The sequence below is a fragment of the Leptonychotes weddellii genome, chromosome 12, assembly GCF_054177405.1.
Source record: "Leptonychotes weddellii isolate Sample4059 chromosome 12, ASM5417740v2, whole genome shotgun sequence".
Lineage (NCBI taxonomy): Eukaryota > Metazoa > Chordata > Mammalia > Carnivora > Phocidae > Leptonychotes > Leptonychotes weddellii.
In genome coordinates this window covers 6,147,568-6,167,165 of record NC_138380.1, presented here as the reverse complement: position 1 = coordinate 6,167,165, position 19,598 = coordinate 6,147,568, and the positions used below count along the sequence as shown (strand labels likewise).

Genomic DNA, 19,598 nt, shown 5'->3' with positions numbered 1-19,598 from the left:
GCTGTGTCTCCTTGTCTATAACTGCACCAGCTTCGGTCAGTATCCAGAAGGTGTTTGCTGAGTGACTCTGTCCAGCTGGAGAGCTCACACTTTCACGTGAGGGACTGGGTCTTCTAGGTCTCCATATCTTTTGGAAAGAAGTAAAGTATAAGTAAATAATTTTGTAAGTAAATACCCAGCTGGTCACTCTGAATTTCAGGGTTCTCATCTGTAAGACGAAGATGACAGCACATTTAGGACACGGGTTGTGAGGATTCACTGATTTTGTAGATGGACAACACTATGTACCCTGTCGTCTTAGTTTTCTTTCTTTTTTTTTTTTTTAAGATTTTATTTATTTGACAGAGACACAGCGAGAGAGGGAACACAAGCAGGGTGGAGAGGCAGAGGGAGAGGGAGAAGCAGGCTTCCCATTGAGCAGGGAGCCCAATGTGAGGCTCGATCCCAGGACCCCGGGATCATGACCTGAGCCGAAGGCAGACGCTTAACGACTGAGCCACCCAGGTGCCCCTGTCGTCTTAGTTTTCTATTGCCATGTAGCAAATTACTCCCCAAACTTAGCAGCCTAAAAAAAGTAATTATTTGCCATCTTGCAGTTTCTGTGGGTTAGGAATTCAGGAGCAGCTTGGCTGAGTGATTCTGGCTCAGAGTCTCATGAAGTTGTAATCAAGCTATTGACTGAGTTGGTGGTGATCTGAAGGCCTGGCTGAGGCCTGAGGATCTGCCTCCAGGATGGCCCACTCACTTGGCTGTTGGCAAAGCCTCAGTTCCTCACTGTGTGGACCTCCCAACGTGGCCGCTTGAATATCCTCACAACATGGCAGCTGGCTCCCCCCAGAGTGGGTGAGCCAAGAGAGAGACCGGGATGGAGCTGTCCTGTCTTTTATGACCTAGTCTCAGAAATTGTACACATCACTCCTTAATGTGTTTGTTAGAAGCAAGTCACTAAATCCTGCCCACGCCAAAGGGGAGGAACATCAGGCTCTACTTTTTGAAGGGACTGCCAAAGAATTTGTGGACATATTTTAAAACCCACCCCCATGAAGCACCATGAGAGAGTTAATTAATGTTGCTCTTAATAGTTATAATTCATTGTGTACTGTTGGCCATGCTAAGTGCATTCTCTTTGTCAGATTCAAGGAAGGCTGTTGTCTCTCAGATCCTTTGTGCCTCCTGGATTCTAGTGTGCCTGTTAATTGGCTGACAGATAATTCACAGGCAGTCTTTTCTGTCCAGCTAGACTGTAGGCTCCCTGCTGTCTCTGGCCGGTCTCAGACTTCTGCTGTATCCTGGCACAGGGAAGTTTTTATGTAGTGATGGCTCTTTCCAACTGTGGGAATATGATTCCAGAATTGTGACTCTTCATAAAAATGGTGAGGTGAGGCAGAGGAGTTGGCATGTTGGAAAAGATGATGACCTTGGTGTTGGATACATTTAGTTTGAGGTACTTAAGAAGCGATTAAACAGAGCCACTCAGAGGGCTGTTGAAATCTGAATTCTATAGGGAACAAGGAAAACTGAAGAGTATCATCCGCACAGAGGTAACCACTGAAGTTGTGCAAAGAATGAACTTGCTGAGGAAAAAGTGAAGGGACAGGGAAACGTAAGGGCAGAGCCTTGGGGTTGGGGGAGGAAGAGAAGGTGGTAAGCTGAGTGGGCAGGAGGAAGCAGAGTCGTGGAAAACAAGCAGGAGATTCCAGAAAGGCGATCTGCCCTTGCAAAGAGGTCTGAAAGGGTAAGGGTTAACAGGAGGCTACTGACAGCCTTCCAGGGTGTGGTTTCAGAGCATGGGGAGTTCATAGACAAGATTTTAAGGCGTTAAAGGATGCATGAATTGTGAAGAAGGAAACACAAAGCGTGTCTCTTGGGGTGTTTTAAGTGAAGAGGGAGAGTCGAATCGCTTGAGACAACAGAGTTGAGTGGCGGTTCGTCTTAAGTTGGATGACCCGCAAGGGAAAGCCACTGGAGAGGGAGAGCCTGAGATGTCAAAGAGAAAAGTTTGTTTGAGTCGAGTTTCACAGGCAGGGGCTGGAGGAGAAATGAAGGGCACATTAGCGGGGGGTTGGCTTGGTGAGAAGGGCAAGGAAGCTTGCCAGCAGCTACCTGGGATCAGGATCCAGGACGGATGGGGAAGACGGGGGAGCGCTGGGGAGGGTTGGGGAGAGGGGAGAGTTTGGAAGAAGCCTCCCAGAGAGCACAGGAGAGGTCCACAAGATCCACCAGAGGCTTCCTGGGACGAGTGGTATGAACGTATGGTGGATGTCGCCTGCAGAATTGTGTGACTTTTGTCTAGGGGCAGGAAATGAAAATGAAGAAAGTGGTCTGTATCGGTTTTCGCGGCTTGGGGATATGCCCCAGTCTGGTGGAAGGTCCAGGAAATTAAAAGTTCTGTTCTGTCTCTAAAGATGGGTGGTGGGTGAGTTCTCAGTCAGTGGGTGACATACAAGTACGCACACAACACCTGCACAGGATACCCGTAGGGTTACGAGCACCTGATGTGACAGCGGACATTTCTTTCTTTTTTTTTTTTTAAAGATTTTATTTATTTCTTTGACAGAGAGAGCGAGCGAGAGAGGGAACACAAGCAGGGGGAGCGGGAGAGGGAGAAGCAGGCTTTCCGCGGAGCAGGGATCCCGATGCGGGGCTCGATCCCAGGAACCTGGGATCCTGACCTGAGCCGAAGGCAGACGCTCAATGACTGAGCCGCCCAGGCGCCCCGAGAGCAGACATTTCTAATTTGTGTAAAGGCGCTGCCCACTCACCGAGCTGGACACCAGTGGGCCTGGAGCCCAGAGGGCTGGTCCTTTCCTAATGGGTGCCACATAGGCTGGCTTGGCCCTGTGTGCAGGTGCAAAGACCAGTGGACTCAAATTGGGGCCAGGGAGAAGGGAGGGGTTGGATTTCTGAGTGCGAGTGGAAGGCTGGTCCTGTGGGTGTGAGAGTGGGGGGTGGGTGGGGGCAGGGCCGGGTGTCCGAGAAGGGAAGTTCAGATGTTGAAGTCATGAAGTGAAACCATTCTGAACGATGCGGGCCAAGGCAAGGCCACGCTGCTGAGCATCCGAGATGAGTCCAGAGGACCCTTGTCAAACCGAAGTAACAGTTTTATAGAACAGACGAGACCGCCTAAAATAACAGGGGCCCGGCATCTGGGGTGGATGACTCAGGCTGCGGTGGAACTTTCTAGTATTGGCAACAGCCAGCCGCTCAACATATTCAACAAATATTTACTGGCTCCAGACTCTCTGCTTCTAGATGCTTGGGATATAGTGGTGAACGAAACAGATCAAGATCCTGGAGCTCTAGCACATGCCCTTAGATTTACATGTTTTAATGACAAAAATGTAACTGTGTACCTTACTGAGATAACCTGACTGGAAAGACAGGTTTTGTAACAGGGTTTTACTGTCCTCGGCTCACTGATCCCCTCTCGGAGAACCTTCCACACCTCTGTCACCCTGAGTGCCGAAAGCAGCACATTGACTTTGGCTTTACCTTCAGGGACCCAGTTTCCCTAAACATGGAATTACAGAGGATATGGTTAAATGCGTTTTAAAAAAAAAAAAAGGTAGTGTTGACCATCCTTGTTTGGGGAGCACGAGAAGATCAGGAATAGAGTGGGCTGACTCCACTCCTGTGGACTGGGCTGGGATTTGGGGGACGGGGAGCCATGGCGAGCAGAAGCAGGCTCTAGGGTGGAAGGGGCCCCGTGGCCAACGGAGAGGAGGCTGTGGGGAGAAGCAAGCAGGTGTCAGACTAAAACTCTTCTTGGCCAAGGTTCCCGTGACGTTTGTCGACATCGCTGTTTACTTCTCTGAGGATGAGTGGAAGAACTTGGACGAATGGCAGAAGGAGCTTTACAACAACCTTGTTAAGGAGAACTATAAAACCCTGATGTCCCTGGGTAAGAGCCCCTTCCCTCCTCCAGGGCAAGCAGTCTGTGCAGAGGGCAGTAAAACGCTTATCAGCCTGGGCCAAGTGTTTGTGTTCATCCCTAATGGAAATGCAAGTAACTATCTGCTCATAACGCTATAAAGAAAGAATGAGTATAACAAGATGACAGTTAGAAACCCAGTAACAGGGCCTGTCACTATAGCATTGAGCACTGCACTGCTTTTGTTCTGGAACACGGCCAAACTGCATCATTGGCATGTGACTACACGCTGCCTCCCCATGGATGAGCCGCAGTCTGTCTGCTGTTGGCTTTCGGAGTCCTGCTATTTCTACGCTGGAAATTGGGCGTCTGTTGGCTTGTTTTCAGGGTTCCTTCTACGAGATGAGCTAACATAGGTATCGGCGACCACCGAGAGGGGCTCTCTGCTGGGGAGGGGGTCTTGGGTGGGGGAGACTTCTGCGGCTGCCCTTGATCGGGATCCGTTGGTCAAATTCATTGTGTGTGCTTCCTTCCCCTCCAACTCATTCCAGACACGGAGGGTGCAGTGCCCAAGCCAGATGCTCCATCCCAGGTGGAGCCCAGGGAAGAGCCTTGCGTGTGGGAGCAGCGTGACCCAGAAGAGAGAGAAATCTTAATGGATCCAGACACAGGTGATGGCAGCTGAAAAGAGCCCCAGGTCCAGGGCAGGGCAGGAGAGGAGCCGAGGAGATGTAGTTCCTGACAGTGCTGTCCCTGGTCAGCTCTCGCTGGAATGGAAGGTTCCAGGGCTATAGTCCTGGCTGTGCCCCGGGGGCCTTTCGTCAGGCCCTCAGCTCTCCTGAGTGCAGCCCCTGGTGCAGCCGAGCCTGAACTGTGTTCTCTGCCTTATCATACAAACTCTGCCCTTCTTCAGGAAGTTCCTTTTTTTTTTTAAAGATTTTTTTTTTTAAAGATTTTATTTATTTATTTGAGAGAGAGAGAATGAGAGACAGAGAGCATGAGAGGGAGGAGGGTCAGAGGGAGAAGCAGACTCCCTGCCGAGCAGGGAGCCCGATGCGGGACTCAATCCCGGGACTCCAGGATCATGACCTGAGCTGAAGGCAGTCGCTTAACCAACTGAGCCACCCAGGCGCCCAAGATTTTTTATTTTTTATTTATTTGACAGACAGAGACACAGCGAGAGAAGGAACACAAGCAGGGGGAGGGTGAGAGGGAGAAGCAGGCTTCCCGCGGAGCAGGGAGCCCGATGCGGGGCTCGAACCCAGGACCCTGGGACCATGACCTGAGCCGAAGGCAGACGCTTAACGACTGAGCCACCCAGGCGCCCCACTTCAGGAAGTTCCTTTAGAAGGTCACTCAGAGGCAGCCCCTTCCTTTCCAGTCTGTTCTCTTCATTGGAATATAATTCATATGCCATAAATAAAGTCACCCTTTTAAAGTGTATAATTCAGGGGTTCACAAAGTTGTGCAACCATCACCATGATCTAATTCCAGAACCTCTTCATCACGGGAAACCCCGGACCCGTGAGCAGTCAGTCCCACCTCCCCCCAGCCCCCAGCCCCTGGCCACCACCGATCGGCTCTGTCTCTGTGCATTGGCGTGTTGTGGACAGTTCATCTGGCGGCCCGCTCCCCATCTTCAAGCACTGCAGGGGCTGAGGTCAGCAGCTGGGGCAGCCCTTCATGCTTACGGCCCTGGACCTCAGCAGTGTCACCTAGTTGTCATCCATCACTGTGCGTGCGCTGGCATGGTGACCGCTGTGCCCGTGTTGTGGGTGGAACGAGCAGGCCGAGAACCAGAGAGGTCGGATGGCTCACCTGCTGGGCTGGGGGCACAGTGGAAACCAGGATCCAAGTCTTCCGGTTCCTCCTCTGATCTCCCCCCAGCCACCTGAGCCGCCTGCTCTCAGGGCTAGTACGTCGCACCACAGAACATCAGGACGCACCCTGTTTGTCACATCTTGGGGTCTACAGAGAGGATATATCATTGTCCTGTATGTGTGAGGACACTGCATTATCCATCCAGGTTGGGGCCAGGCAGAAGGCTGGTAATGGGGTGTGGGTGTGTGTGTGTGTGTGGCCACCTCCCTCTGACTGGGGTGAAAAATGAACATGAACATCTTGTACACAGAGGTCAAACTTCTGGCCTTGCCCTGATTAGCACCAAACCCAGGCTGGGCCATTTTTGGAACTCTCTCCGGACCTCATTACACCGCATCCCGCGGCTTGGCCTACCCCTTTGTCCGGAATGCTGATTATTTCTCTGCTCGCAGAACCTTCTGCTTCCCGCAGTTGCCCACAGGAGCCCGAGGCTCCTGTGCTTCTATGTGCTGTATTCCTGACCCCGAGAACATCTGGGTGATGATTGTTCAGAAAAAACCCCAAATGACATCCTTCTCTCTCCCCAGGAGCAGAGCCCCTGGTGTCTGCACAGGATTCATCATCGCAGGTGAAACGGGAGGAAGCCCTATGTGTCCGGGGTCAGCGGGGCCTGGAGGAAAGAGCCATCCCCACGGAGTCCATTACTGGTGAGTGAGCCCAGTAGCTGCCCGAAGCCAGGGAGAGAGCGGAAAGGGCCAGCATGGTCTGCAGGCCCCCAGCATCATCCGTCGTGGGTGGCAGACCAGAGGCCAGAGCTGGAAATGTAAGAGTTGGGTCCGGAATGGGCAGAGAGACAGGATTTCCCATAGGGCACAAACATAGCACATCTGGGCTTAGCTCGTCCTGTTACCTCTCTTTTTATATCAGTTTTTAACTATTCCTTCCTCCCCTTGAAGAGGAGCATCAGGGCAGAAGTACTAAGTGTAAGAAACTTTATGATGAAGCGCTGTGGTCTGGGAATATATCAGTCCATAGGACCTGCTCCTGACTGGGAAGAGCTTTCGTTGTTTTCAACAAGTATTTATGGGTTGTTGCCTCTGTGCCCGTGGGGTAGTCAGGGGGGCGGGGTGGGTTTCCTCTTAGGTGACGTTCCAGCTGGACTCTGTGTGAGAAGCCTCTGAGAGCATATGTGTATTAGGGTGCTCCAGAGAACCCACAGGGTGTGTGTGGGTATGTATCTGCGTGTGGAGAGAGAGACAGACAGGCAGACTGATTTTAAGGAACTGCCTTCAGTGATTGTGGAGGCTGGCATGTCCAGAATCTGCAGGCTGGAGACCCAGCACAGTCTTCTGGCCGGATTCCCTCTTCCTTGGGGGTGGTTTGTCTTTTTCTATGGAAGCCTTCACCTGTTGGTATGAGGCCCACCCACATTATGGAAGGCAGGGGTTGCTGATTGAAATATTAATCTTCTCAAAAAATAAAATCCGTTTACAGAACCCTCTAGAATAATGTCTGGGGGCGCCTGGGTGGCTCAGTCAGTTAAGCATCTGCCTTCAGCTCAGGTCATGATCCCAGGGTCCTGGGATCAAGCCGCACATCCCTGCTCAGCGGGAAGTCGACCTCTCCCTCTCCCTCTGCCTGCTGTTTTCCCTGCTTGTGCTCTCTCGCTCTCTGACAAATAAATAAATAAAATCTTAAAAAAAAATTAGAATAATGTCTGGCCAACTATGTGTGTACTGTGGCCTGGCTGTCACAGAATTACCCATCACAAGATCTAGTAACATACGTATCCACAGGTTAGAGCTCCACAAGCCTTAGCCCCTCTTAGTCAGAGCCTCACACTCCCAGGTTAAGTAATAGCGGCATCTGAGTGGGGGAAAGGCCGGTCCCTTTCCATCAAGCATGCTCCTGGACGGCGGCACAGTATTAATATCTTCAAAGAAATCTGTAAGAGATAAGAAGGCAATAAAGTTAAATGAGTTTTAGCAGGCCGCAGAGGAAAAACGTAGCATACACCTTAGAAAAATCCCAGTAAGGGGCGCCTGGGTGGCGCAGTCAGTTAAGCGTCCAACTCTTGGTTTTGGCTCAGGTCATGATCTGAGGGTCGTGAGATTGAGCCCTGAGTGGGGCTCTCTGCTCAGCACGGAGTCTGCTTGAGATTCTCTCCCTCTCCCTCCCCCCTCCCCCTGCTCATGTGCTCACTGTCTGTCTGTCTCTCTCTAAAATAAATACATAAATCTAAAAAGAAAAAGAAAGAAAAATCCCAATAAAATGGTGGATCTAAACGGCTTCATGGAAGGCATCGTGTTCTGGAAAATCCCCTTAAGAATACCTCTGTCCTTGGTGGTGGTCTGTACTCAAGCTGAGTCTCAGTCTAAGGACTGAAGTTCCCAAAGCACAGCAAGACTCTCTCGAAGTCACCGTGAATGACGCTCCCCTGTAGTATACCCTTATTTGCAGCAAAAGCTCCATTAATTGGGGCCAAGCCGACTTAAACCTTTAATTAATTAGCATACGTTAATTATGCCTGAATTTTAAGGAAAAGAAATAATTGCAGGAAATGAGAGATTTACTCAGCGCACAAACTTGCAGGCATTTCGTGTCCCCTGACGCCTCCGTTGTTCTTTTCCCACAGACTCCCCGGCCTCTGCCCAGGACCTCTTGTCCCGGATTAAACAGGAGGAGCACCCGTGCGTATGGGATCAGCAGGATCTGGCAGAGAGAGATATTCCAACAGACCCCAATTCAGGTGAGCAAGATACCAGGATGAATATCAAGGACAAGGAGACTCTTACTGAACTTTGTATGCGGGGAAATCAATCTGATTACTTTTGGTTAAAGGCCAATGAAAGGCTCAGAGAATAAAATACAGCATGTTCTTCAGTTAGGAACTTCGTACGGATTTTGGAATATAACCATTTGTAAAGTACAGAGGACTTTTTTTTTTTTAATTTTATTTATTTATTTGACAGAGAGAGAAATAGAGCAGGAACACAAGCAGGGAGAGTGGGAGAGGGAGAAGCAGGCTTCCTGCCTGAACAGGGAGCCTGACGTGGGGCTCGATCCCAGGACGCTGGGGTCATGACCTGAGCCAAAGGCAGACGCTTAACGACTGAGCCACCCAGGCACCCCAAGAGAGGACTTTTCTAAATGAATCATTAAATTGATAATTTATTGTGTCAACGTAACTGATACTAAAATTATTTCTGCAACAACAGTTTTTGAACAATAAACATAACCAGAAAGGCTTTTAAAAGTTGGGTATATTTCTGTGACAGAAAGAAAGAAATTTACATTTTATGCAAGTTTTCCTGGGTGAACACTAGTTAAATGTCTTCCAAGAAACTTCTGGGTAAGGTCCAGGCATATAGAACAGTAAAGAAGCTCCACCCGTCTGGGGCCTGCACACATATGTGTGTGTGTGTGCATGTGTGTGTGTGTGTGTGTCCATGTGGGTATCTGTGTGGGTGTGTACGCACGCACGCATGTGCTTGCACAGCTGGGGAAGTCCAGTGTCCTCTCGTTTGGTTATGACCCATAGTCTCATCCTCCCCCACATACCAGGAAGAGAAGATCAGACATAAAATCTAGCATTCCTTGTTGTTTCAACCCTACAACTTCACAGTGGAGAAACTGAAGGGGTCCAGGCCAGGAGGGGAAGCCAGCCCTTCCTGATAGAGAGTCAGCAGTCTACACTCCAGCTCTCTCGAGACCTTTGTTCACCGCTTCTCTGGCTGCTGGTTCTGAAGTCCTACTACTCAGCCCTTGGTCCCGCGGGCTGTGAGACAGCAGGCTGCCCTCTGGCCTGTTCTGGACCCAGAGTTTGCTCTGGGGCTCCGTGGACAGAGCTGGGAGACGCAGGTTCCGATCTTGGTTCTGCGTCTGCACAGACACTGGGTCGGGCCGCCTCCTCCCTGGCCGACTCCCGATGTAGTGAGCACGAGCGAGATACCACGTCTGAGGGCAGGGAGGGTGAGGACGGCCAGTATGAAATGCAAGACCACTACCACCACGTGCCCTGCGAGCACCAGCAGGGACCTTTGCACGTGATGGTTCTCTAACCTCTGATGGGAGGCTCAGTGGACGTGAACAGCATCTCAGACTGCCTTCTCTCCATCAACAGAGTCTCTGATCTCGGCGCACGACATTCTGTCATGGATCAAGCAGGAGGAACAGCCGTACCCATGGGGCCCTCGCGACTCAATGGAAGGAGAGCTCGGACTAGATTCTGGCCCCAGTGAGTAACGCGCCCCCTGGGGCCCCTGGTCTTTCATCTGCGGGGATGGTTGCTTGCCTCCGCCTCCCCCGCCCCCCATAGGTGATGTTCTGTCATGCCAGCCTTTCGCCCATCTGTATCAGAGCACTGTCCCCTTTCCTTCTGGAGGATGGCCGGTGTGTTTCTGTCCTAGGGCTGACTTAACCAAGTACCACAAACTGGGTGGCTTAAAACAACAGAAATGTGTTGTCTCTTCCGGTTCTGGAGACCAGAAGTCCAAAGTCGAGGGGTCGGCAGGGGCATGCCCTCTCTGAAAGCCGTAGGGGAACCCTTTCTTGCCTATCCCTAGCTTCTGGTGTTTGTAGCAAGGGTTAGCGTTCCCTTGGCTTATAGGTGCGTCGCTCCGTCTCTGCCTTTGTCCCCCGTGGTGTTCTGCCTGCGTGTCTGTGTCTTCACCTGGCTGTCTTCAGGGCCTACCCTACTCCAGTCTGACCCCATCTTAACTAATTACTTCTGTGAAGATCCCATTTCCAAATACGGTCACTTTCTGCAGTCCTGGGGGTTTGGATTTCGACACATCTTTCCAGGGGACGTAGTTCAGCCCCTAAGAGCAGGGAAAGGAGGGTGGGTTGGGAGGGAGCTGACCCACTGGCACCTGAGCAGGAGGTAATGGTGGTGGGTGGCTCATGTACCAGAAAACACTGGGCGGAGTCCCAAGCCAGCCCTGAGCAGGCACCCCACAGTAGCTGGTGAAGATACTGAAGCTCAGATAGGGAGAAGGGTTTTGTTTTGTTTTGTTTACCCACAACAGGTATGGGACCAAACGTCTCACCTGACTTGGGTCTCCTGGGTCTTTTTTTGAAGTTCCACTTATTGGCCACGGACCTTAGGCATATGTTTGTGGATTATTTAACACTTAGCGTCTGGCTGGCATTCCTTGCCAGACCTGCTACCATCTCCTTGTTCTCAAGACGGCTGACTTAGCGTCTGCTGGTCAGAGTGTTGAAGGAGCAGCTAAACAATATATTCCTTGTGCATACTCCTGACACCCTCCGGGAGCTTAAAGTCCAGGGCAGAGCTGAGGACATAGATTATTTCTGATCTGGAAAGCCATTTAAAAGTCAGGTAAGTGGATCCCAGTGTCTGAGACAAATTTAGTCCAGTCTGGAAGGGCAGGCCGGGGCCGGAGGAGTGGGCAAGGAGCAGTATGCCCTTGTTTCAAATAGAACTTAAAGTGGTTCCTCTTCTGACCTGCTGCTGGGGTGGGGATGGGACAGGGGAAGCCAGGCCACTGTCTGTGAGGACGGGAAGAAGTGCCAGCAGTTTCCACTTCTTTTTTTTTTGTTGTTTTGTTTTGTTTTTTTTAAAGATTTTATTTATTTATTTGAGACAGAGAGAATGAGAGAGAGAGAGCACATGAGAGGGGGGAGGGTCAGAGGGAGAAGCAGGCACAGGGAGCCTGATGCGGGACTCGATCCAGGGACTCCAGGATCATGACCTGAGCCGAAGGCAGTCGCTTAACCAACTGAGCCACCCAGGCGCCCCAGCAGTTTCCACTTCTTTCTTGACAGTGCTCAGGCCACTATTTCTGGCCTTGAAGGCATACGTACTAGTTCATCCAACCTCATGCCAGGAATTCTGCCCAAACCTTTGTCCCTCGATGCTACCATCTGATTTTTCCAAGTCGGCTAGGAGTACGTGGGCCTGGACAAGCCTTTTCCTGGAGACCTGTGCGGTTGTGGGGACGGATCTAGGGAAGTCCCTGCAGAGGTTGCAAGGCTTTGCAAGTGACCAGATCATTTTACCTCCTCAATTTGGGTACACCGAGTCATAGAATGATTTGCTTCATGTTTTATCTCTGGGAGGCCTTCGAACCTTAGCACTGGGGAGGCAGTGCCCAGAGTTTGGGCGACAGAAGCATCTGGAAATGCTCCTCCTACGGGCCCAGTCACCAGAGCCTCTTGACTTTCTCCCAAAGTGGGCCTGCCTTCCACTTGTTAATGTTGAAATTAGTATCTCACTGTGGTTTCTTTGAAGTTTAAAGACATGGAATCATGTCTTCTGGAGAGGAGCTGGAAGGAGAGAGGGTAGTGGGAGTAGAGAGTAAAACACAGAACCTGTAAAACACAGGTACCCGTCCCTGCCAAACTCCTTTCCCCAGCCCGGGGGTATGCAAGAAAGACCTGGTGTCCTATCTGACTTCATCCTAACTGGACGTTATATTTTAGTAAAAGGGATTCCTCAATTGTATATTAAAGAATGTGTATTTTTTTAAGATTTTATTTATTTATTAGAGAGAGAGAGAGCAGGGGGGAGGGGCAGAGGGAGAGGGAGAAGCAATCTCCCCACTGAGCAGGGAGCCTGACTGGGACTCGATCCCAGGACCCCGAGATCATGACCTGATCCAAAATCAAGAGTCAGACGCTGAACCAACTGAGCCACCCAGTGCCCCCTGGTTTACATTTTAAAAAGATAAGTTCAGGAACGGACTGCAGTGCGGGGGGAACCATGAGCCAGAAGCAGGGAAGCCATTTAGGAAGCCAAAGTGGTTGGTACAGAGCAGGTAAGAGATGACCATCCGTCAGAGTTGGGATGGGGTCAGTGCTCAGGGAGAGAAGTGGACGGGATTCAGGACAGACTCTGGACGTGTCGCTAAGGGACTATGTGTGGTGGGCGAGCGGTCAAGAGTGACACCCAGGGTTGGGCCCTGAAGAACCAGGAGAGCAGTGGCGCCCTTTACTGAAATGGTGAGTCCTGGGAAAGAGCCAGTTTACTGTGTAAACCCAGTGCTCTATGTTGGGCCTGTTCGATCTGAGATGGCATCAGGTAGGCAGATGAACGTAGCGGGGTCTGAAGTTCAAGGGAGAGCTTGGGGCTACATGAATTTGGGGATTGTAGCTTGCAACGACTTCTCACTGCAACTACCTGGAATTAGACCAAACTTCATAGGTGAAGGGCCCTGCTCCACAAGACTGCTCTTATTCGCACACCAGCTGCAAGTTCGAGGGTCCCCAGCCCACTCACTCCTGACTGGCTGGCTACAAATCCAGGGGTTCCCATTAACCCCTGAGGTTCAGCAGTTGACTAGAACAGCTCACAGGGCTCAGGAAAGCTACTATACTTAGAATTAGTTTTACTAGAGCAAAAGGATTCAAAGCAGAACTAAGCCAAAAGGAGAGATCCATAGGACCAATTCTAGAAGGGTCCTAAACACAAAGCTGGTGTCTGCTCCCTGTGGGATCAGGAGTGTCACTGTCCCAGCACAGTGATGTGTGACAATACACAGAGCATTGCCCTTTAGAGAAGCTCACCCAAGCTTCTGTGTCCAGAGTTTGTGCTGGAGTTTCCTTACGTACTTATGATTGATTGAACTACTTACTGGCCGTGAGGTGAACTCATTCTCTAGCCCGTCCCCTCTCCAGAGGTTGGGCTCAAAGCCCCAACCCTCTAATCCTGTCTGTGGATGGTCTTTCTGGCATACCCAGCCCCCATCCTGAGTCCTCCCATTAGCTTAAACTGTTTAGTTAGCTTAAACTGTTGAGGCACTTACCGTGAATTACCCTGTCAGCATAAAACATCAGAGCCTACCACGAATAACAAAGACATTCCTATCACCCTGGAAATTCCAAGGATTTAGAGGCTACCTCCTAGGAATCAAGGACAAAGGCCTGCTAAATTATTACACAGAGGCTGTTTTAAGGCTGGGGACTCTCTGAGATCTAGGGAGAATGTAGACAAAGAGGCCCAGGTGTGAGCCTGGAGGAAATCCAGAGGAGCAAGGGCATCACCCAGGCTAAGAAGAGAGACTCTCTCAAGAGAGGAAGGGGTCAACTAGCTCAAACACAAGGAGGGGTTGAATATGCCGGATTGGAAAGAGGCAGGTGGATTGATTTGGCAGGTTGGAGGTTGTTGGTGACCTTGACAGAAGTTGTTTCGGTGGTGTGCTAGGACACATGCCTGACTGTCAGAGTTTGAACGCAAACAGTAAAAGCAAGGGTAGAGCACTCGTCAGGAATATTGGTATGAAAAGGAACAGAGATGCGGTCAGAGATGAGGTGAGACTGTAGCTGGAGCCTGGGAGCACATGGGGTCCAGGGAGAGTGTTCTTTTAAGTTGGGGGATAACTGGACCTCTGTCCAGTAAGCTGCTCTCCATTAGCTTTAGAACCCTGATTCAAACTGCCTTGAGGAACAAACACCTGTTTTCTCCTATAGAACTAAGAGGCAGTTCAGTTTCAGCCTCAGTTGATGCAAGGATGGGGCTACATCATCCGGGACCCAGGTTCTTTCCAGCTCTCAGCTCCGCTTCCTTGGTATGACTGGAGCAAGATGGCGGCAGCTGTTCTAAGCAATCACCTCCAGACCAGAGGGAAAGGAAGGGCCATCCTTCCTGCACTCTAAGGAGTGTGAAAACTCCCAGAAGCCTCCTCCTCAATGTCATCAGCCAGAACGAGGTCCTGTGCTTCTGTCTGAATCAGTTCCCGGCCAGTGAGGTCTAGAGTAAAAGTGCTCACTTTAGAGGCTGGAGGAGAAGGTATGACGACATCCTCGCAAAGGATGGAAAAGGAGGGCACACTGAGAAGTGTAGTAGGGTGCCTCACTGGGGGGGGCGGTGCTTTTGAGATTTGTGCAATTTTCTCTAGCTGTCTTCAGCTGCTTGAGCACGGTTGGGGGTCCCCAGGCAAGCAGGGCAGAGGAGAGGAGAGGAACAGAGGCATAAAGGGCGTTTCATGGCAAGTGACCCCAGTGCTGACCACGGGAGCCATGCTGGGTCAGGAAGGGAGATCAAAGGTTGAGAAAAGTGGATTGACGTGCACACGGAGTCTGAAGAGTTATCTGGGTAGGATTAGGACCGTTTCAGGCTGGGTTTCCTGGGAAACAGCCCCTGAGATGGAGGCTCCTATGCATGTGGTTTCCTTGGAGTCCTTTTGAGAATAACACCTATGAAGGAGTGAGAATAGCAGATTGTGTGGAGGGACAAACAAGGCCCACAGTCGGTTCCCCAGGATTGAAGGCCTGGCACCCGGGATCGAGGCCAGGAGAGTTACTTCAGCCTCGGCTGCTGGCCCCTGTCCTGTGCAGGGGGCTCTCTGCCTGCTCAGTTTTGATGGGGATGGAGAGGGCAGGCTGGGCCCCGTGTACTTAGGGGTGTCGTGTAAGGACAGGCCTCAGTCAGACACTGATGAGCATGGAGGGGAAAGGGGTGGGAGCATGGTAGATGTGGCCTGAGAAATGGCCTCCAGGGAGCAGACGGGACCTGGGCGGAGGATGCCTACAAGAGGTGGGAACAAAGATTCTTCCACCAGCTGCCCCTCAGTGGAGGAAGGGCTCCTCCAGGGAGAGAGGACAGTGAACGGGCACTGAGGTGGGGGAGGGGTGAAGGAGTAAGAAGACCCCTAAATACAGTGGGCACACAAAGGAGTTCTTCAAGCAGAAGTCTGGACGGCTGGGCCTGGCACGCTGCTCTGCTGCTCAGAGCCTGGACTGGGTGCCCCGCTGACCCCGAGGTAGTGGAGGACCCGAGGGTCCGAGGAAAAGGCCGCAGTGTGTGGGCCACAACAGCGCTTTCTGGGGAGGCTGACAGGGCAGCTGCCCCCACACCGGGTGGAGAGAGCCCCAGTCCCGTGTGGTCAAGGTGCAGATGGGGTCAGACTCCAGGGTGAGCCCGGGACCATGCTGCTGTTCAAGTCTGAAGGCCACCTGCTTAGAGGAAACCTGACTGAAAATGGCAGCATGGTTTTGGTCTGTGGGCCTCCTGTCTGGCTTTCACCTTGGATACGTTCTGGTACATTCTTTCCCCCCCAGTGGAGAGATTCTCCTTGGATAAATTAGCATTGAACATCAGAATGCAATTAAGTCTCAGTATTTCCTGCCAGTTCCCTTCCAACTGGACTTCCAAATAGCTCCATCCCCACCCCCATCCCCGCCTCCCTGCCCCGCTTTCTGGAGGTGTTCCCTCTCCTAACTGCGTGCTGCCTGCTCCACGCACTTCCGGTGCTTCTCCCCACCCCCCACCCACCCCAGGTGGCTTGGGGCAGGTCAGAGGGTCAAGGAGCCCCCGAGCCACAGGGAACATGGCCTCTGGCCTTGCTCAATCCCCTCACTTTTCAGAGAAACTGAGGCCCAGATTGCCTGCGACTCGCACGAAGCCGCAGGGGAAATCGGTTAAGGACCTGGGCCCCTCCCCGGGGCGGCGGGGGTGCGGGGCCCGGACCGAGCGCGGTCAGCATGTCACGTCTCCGCGTGTCCTCCTCCCCAGGTGACAGCCTGCTGCTGGTGAAGAACCCGCCCCCCGGCCCGCAGCCGCCGCCGCCGCCGCCGGCCCCGCCCAGCCTGCCGGTGCTCCCGGCGGCCGAGAACGCGAACGCGGCGGGCGCCGGGCCCCCCGACGAAGGCTTCCCCGCGCTGGCCCGGGAGCGGGGCGCGGGCGGGGCGCAGGCGGGGGGCGCGGGCGGCGGGGGCGCGGGCGGGGGCCCCGGGGGCGGCGGCGGGGGCGGCGGCTGCGGCAGCTGCTGCCCGGGCGGCCTGCGGCGGAGCCTGCTCCTGCACGGCGCGCGCAGCAAGCCCTACTCGTGCCCCGAGTGCGGCAAGAGTTTCGGCGTGCGCAAGAGCCTCATCATCCACCACCGCAGCCACACCAAGGAGCGGCCGTACGAGTGCGCCGAGTGCGAGAAGAGCTTCAACTGCCACTCGGGCCTCATCCGCCACCAGATGACGCACCGCGGCGAGCGGCCCTACAAGTGCTCCGAGTGCGAGAAGACCTACAGCCGCAAGGAGCACCTGCAGAACCACCAGCGGCTGCACACGGGTGAGCGGCCCTTCCAGTGCGCGCTCTGCGGCAAGAGCTTCATCCGCAAGCAGAACCTGCTCAAGCACCAGCGCATCCACACGGGCGAGCGGCCCTACACGTGCGGCGAGTGCGGCAAGAGCTTCCGCTACAAGGAGTCGCTCAAGGACCACCTGCGCGTGCACAGCGGCGGCCCCGGGCTCGGCGCCCCTCGGCAGCTCCAGGCGCCGCCCGAGCACGACTAGGGCTGGGCTGGGGGAGGGGAGGGGAGGGCCCGGAGGCGGGAGCAGGGGTGCGGGGGGGAGGGTGGTGGGCGGGCCTGGGGGGGGGCGGCCGGAGCACCCCTGATCCTGCCCCTGGTTCTCGGCGCGCCTTCCCTCCCTCTATCTGCCACCTGCTGGAAATTGGGAAGAGGAATTGCACTCCAGACGGGGTCCCCCAAGGCCCCCTAGACCTGTCCGGCCTAAATGGGTGGCCAGCTCATCTCGTAGGGTGGACCAAGGGGCCGGCTGAGCGTCTTCCCTCAGGGTAGGTGCCAGAACGGACAGTGAGGGGGCGAGAGGCTTCGGGCATCCCCCTCAGACACCTAGCGTGCCCGTTTGGCCACTGGAGTCCCGGTTTGTGATCGGGGGAAGCAACTAGGGAGTCTCAGAAGGCCTCTGAGATAAATGAGGTCCTACGGTTAAGAGATGCTGAGTAAGGAAGCAGAAGTGTGACGAGGAGATGAGGAACGAGCTAAGGGGTAACATCTCTGATGACAGAACTGCCTCGCGTTCTAATAGCGCTTTAGACTTTTTTAAACGTGTTTTCTATCCGTTATCCGTTTTCACCCTTAGCCTGTCCCTCTGAGGTACGTGGGGTAGGATTGGCCCTACTGAGAAAAGAGACCCAGGTGGATGGTTTGCCAGGACGACACAAGAAGAGAGCCGCGGGCCTGGGACCAGGGCTCCTGACCCCAGTGCAGTGTCCCCCACCACACACACTGCCTACCTCCCATGTCTGAGAGACTTCTGTGGCCTGGCCTTTCTTGTTCTCTCTCTCCTGTCTCCTTCCCCTGAGCCACCAAAACTCAGAAGCAGCAGGGGGCCAACTCCCGGGGTTTCCGGGGGTTGGGGGACCCATCAGCAGCTACACAATGCCCTGGGTTGTGCATCTGAAAGGCTCTTCCTGTGTAGGCATTCCTGGGCAGGAGGTCCTTCCCCAAGCCTGTCCTTCCCACCTCCAGCCCTTCAATCTGGTGCAGCATCTTTTCACTGCCCAGGAGTGACCCAGCCCTCCGAGGCAGCTGGTGCCCTGGGTCAGACCTCACTTTGTTGATTTATTCCAGTTTCCCCAGGGCCAAGGGGTGAGGGAGAGGCTCCTGCTGCCGGAGCAGCCATCAAAGAAGTGAGTCTCTTCCCAGGAGGGCCGGGCAAGTGGGTGCTAGAGTCTGAGAGCCTCAGTCTCCTGCCCTGAGCCTCCCAACTGGTGCTATCTGTTAACTGACCATGCTCAAGGACATGGACACAGACCCTACTCTGCCCCAGACCCTGCAGGCGCCTCGGGAGGCGCCCAAAGGACTCCCTTGAGTTGGTGCATCTGCTCCGTGGTCCTGAGGGGCCATGGTCTCCATTTCTGCATCTTGCATGACCAGGCACTGGGATGGGGTGGCGCGCCCCAAGACCCTTGTTTGTGTCAAGAATGACTTTTCCTGCTCCTCCCATCGATCCTGCTTCTCTCCCAGTTCAGGGAGCACAGTGAGCAGCCGGCACCCGGCGCCACGTTTGTGAGCATTCTGCTTCCACCCTTCCCCTCATCTGCGCCGCTCTGCTTTCCTCAGACCCCTTTTTGCCATGCAAAGGGAATTCTCGAAATTAAATAAACGGTGTCCAGATTGCAGACTGCATTTTCACAAGGCCAGAGGGTTCTGCAGCGTGGCTCCGTAATGAGCTGGAATCCAACTAACTGGGTTTTTTTTTTTTCCCCCCTTCCTTCTGCTTTCTAAGAAGAGGAGTTGAGAAGTTAAACAGACAAATTCAATGGAATTTTTGTTTGTTTGGGGTTTTTTTTAGAGCAGAAGGGAACACTCTAGTCCAGTGTTTTGGTTGGGAGGAGGCAGTATTCTGCTTTAAAAAGTATATGCAGGAAATCAATATTTTCATAATCTAAATCACAGAGAATAAGACCAACAGTTTTTTCTTAATTTTTTAAATTAATTTATTTTTGTGGCTGTTGAGAGTGTGAAAGGGGAGAAATTCCATTTGAGACGTGGGTTTGGAACACCTGAACACATAGCTGGAGTCCCTCCCTTTAGTTTAACCTCAAGGAGCTGATTCCCAAAGAGGGTTAGTGACTGAGCCAGAGAGAGGGCCAGGGCCGTCTGGTTCCCACATCCTGGCCTGGCGGATGCTGCCACACCAAGTGTCCCTCAGCTACACTGGGAGACACCCCAGCCTCCAGCACTGGCCTTGGACATGTCCTAGAGTGAGCTCCACCCCTGGAGCTGATCAGAGGTGGTGACACTCGGTGTGGACCTCTACCAGGCAGCAGAGGTCCTTATTGAAGCAGGACAAAGGTCAAGGGTCCTGCTTTGAAGGTGGATTTTTATTTTCCTTCTGATAATGTGTTAATTAAAGTTAACTATTTTAATTTAAAAAATGCATGCAGTAAAAATTTAAATGGTAAAAAAAAACAAAAAAAGACACAAGAGTAAAACTCTTTCCTACCAGACTCCCTGTTGAGAGATACCCATGCTAAGAGCTTCTTATATGTCCTTCCAGAACTGGAGAAGTCAAGGCTCGGAGGATGAGTTGGATGGGGCAGAGGGAGAGGAGACAGGAGGCAATGTGGGATGAAGATGAAACATGGCAGGGAGGCAGTAATTGGGATTGTAAGACAGGAGACTGGCCTGGTCATACTCAGGAT

General features: G+C 52.8%; 1 protein-coding gene across 1 annotated transcript in view; it reads left to right on the top strand.

The window, feature by feature from the left end:
- Positions 1–19,331, top strand: part of ZNF398 (zinc finger protein 398) — a 47,540-nt gene extending 28,209 nt beyond the window's left edge. Inside the window, exons 3-8 of the mRNA XM_081799924.1 lie at positions 3,775–3,901; positions 4,423–4,542; positions 6,280–6,399; positions 8,328–8,441; positions 9,816–9,929; positions 16,167–19,331. Coding sequence (XP_081656050.1) covers positions 3,775–3,901; positions 4,423–4,542; positions 6,280–6,399; positions 8,328–8,441; positions 9,816–9,929; positions 16,167–16,939 — 1,368 coding nt within the window. The 3' untranslated portion in view covers positions 16,940–19,331. The remainder of the gene's footprint in view (positions 1–3,774; positions 3,902–4,422; positions 4,543–6,279; positions 6,400–8,327; positions 8,442–9,815; positions 9,930–16,166) is intronic.
- The last annotated feature ends 267 nt before the right edge of the window (positions 19,332–19,598 follow it).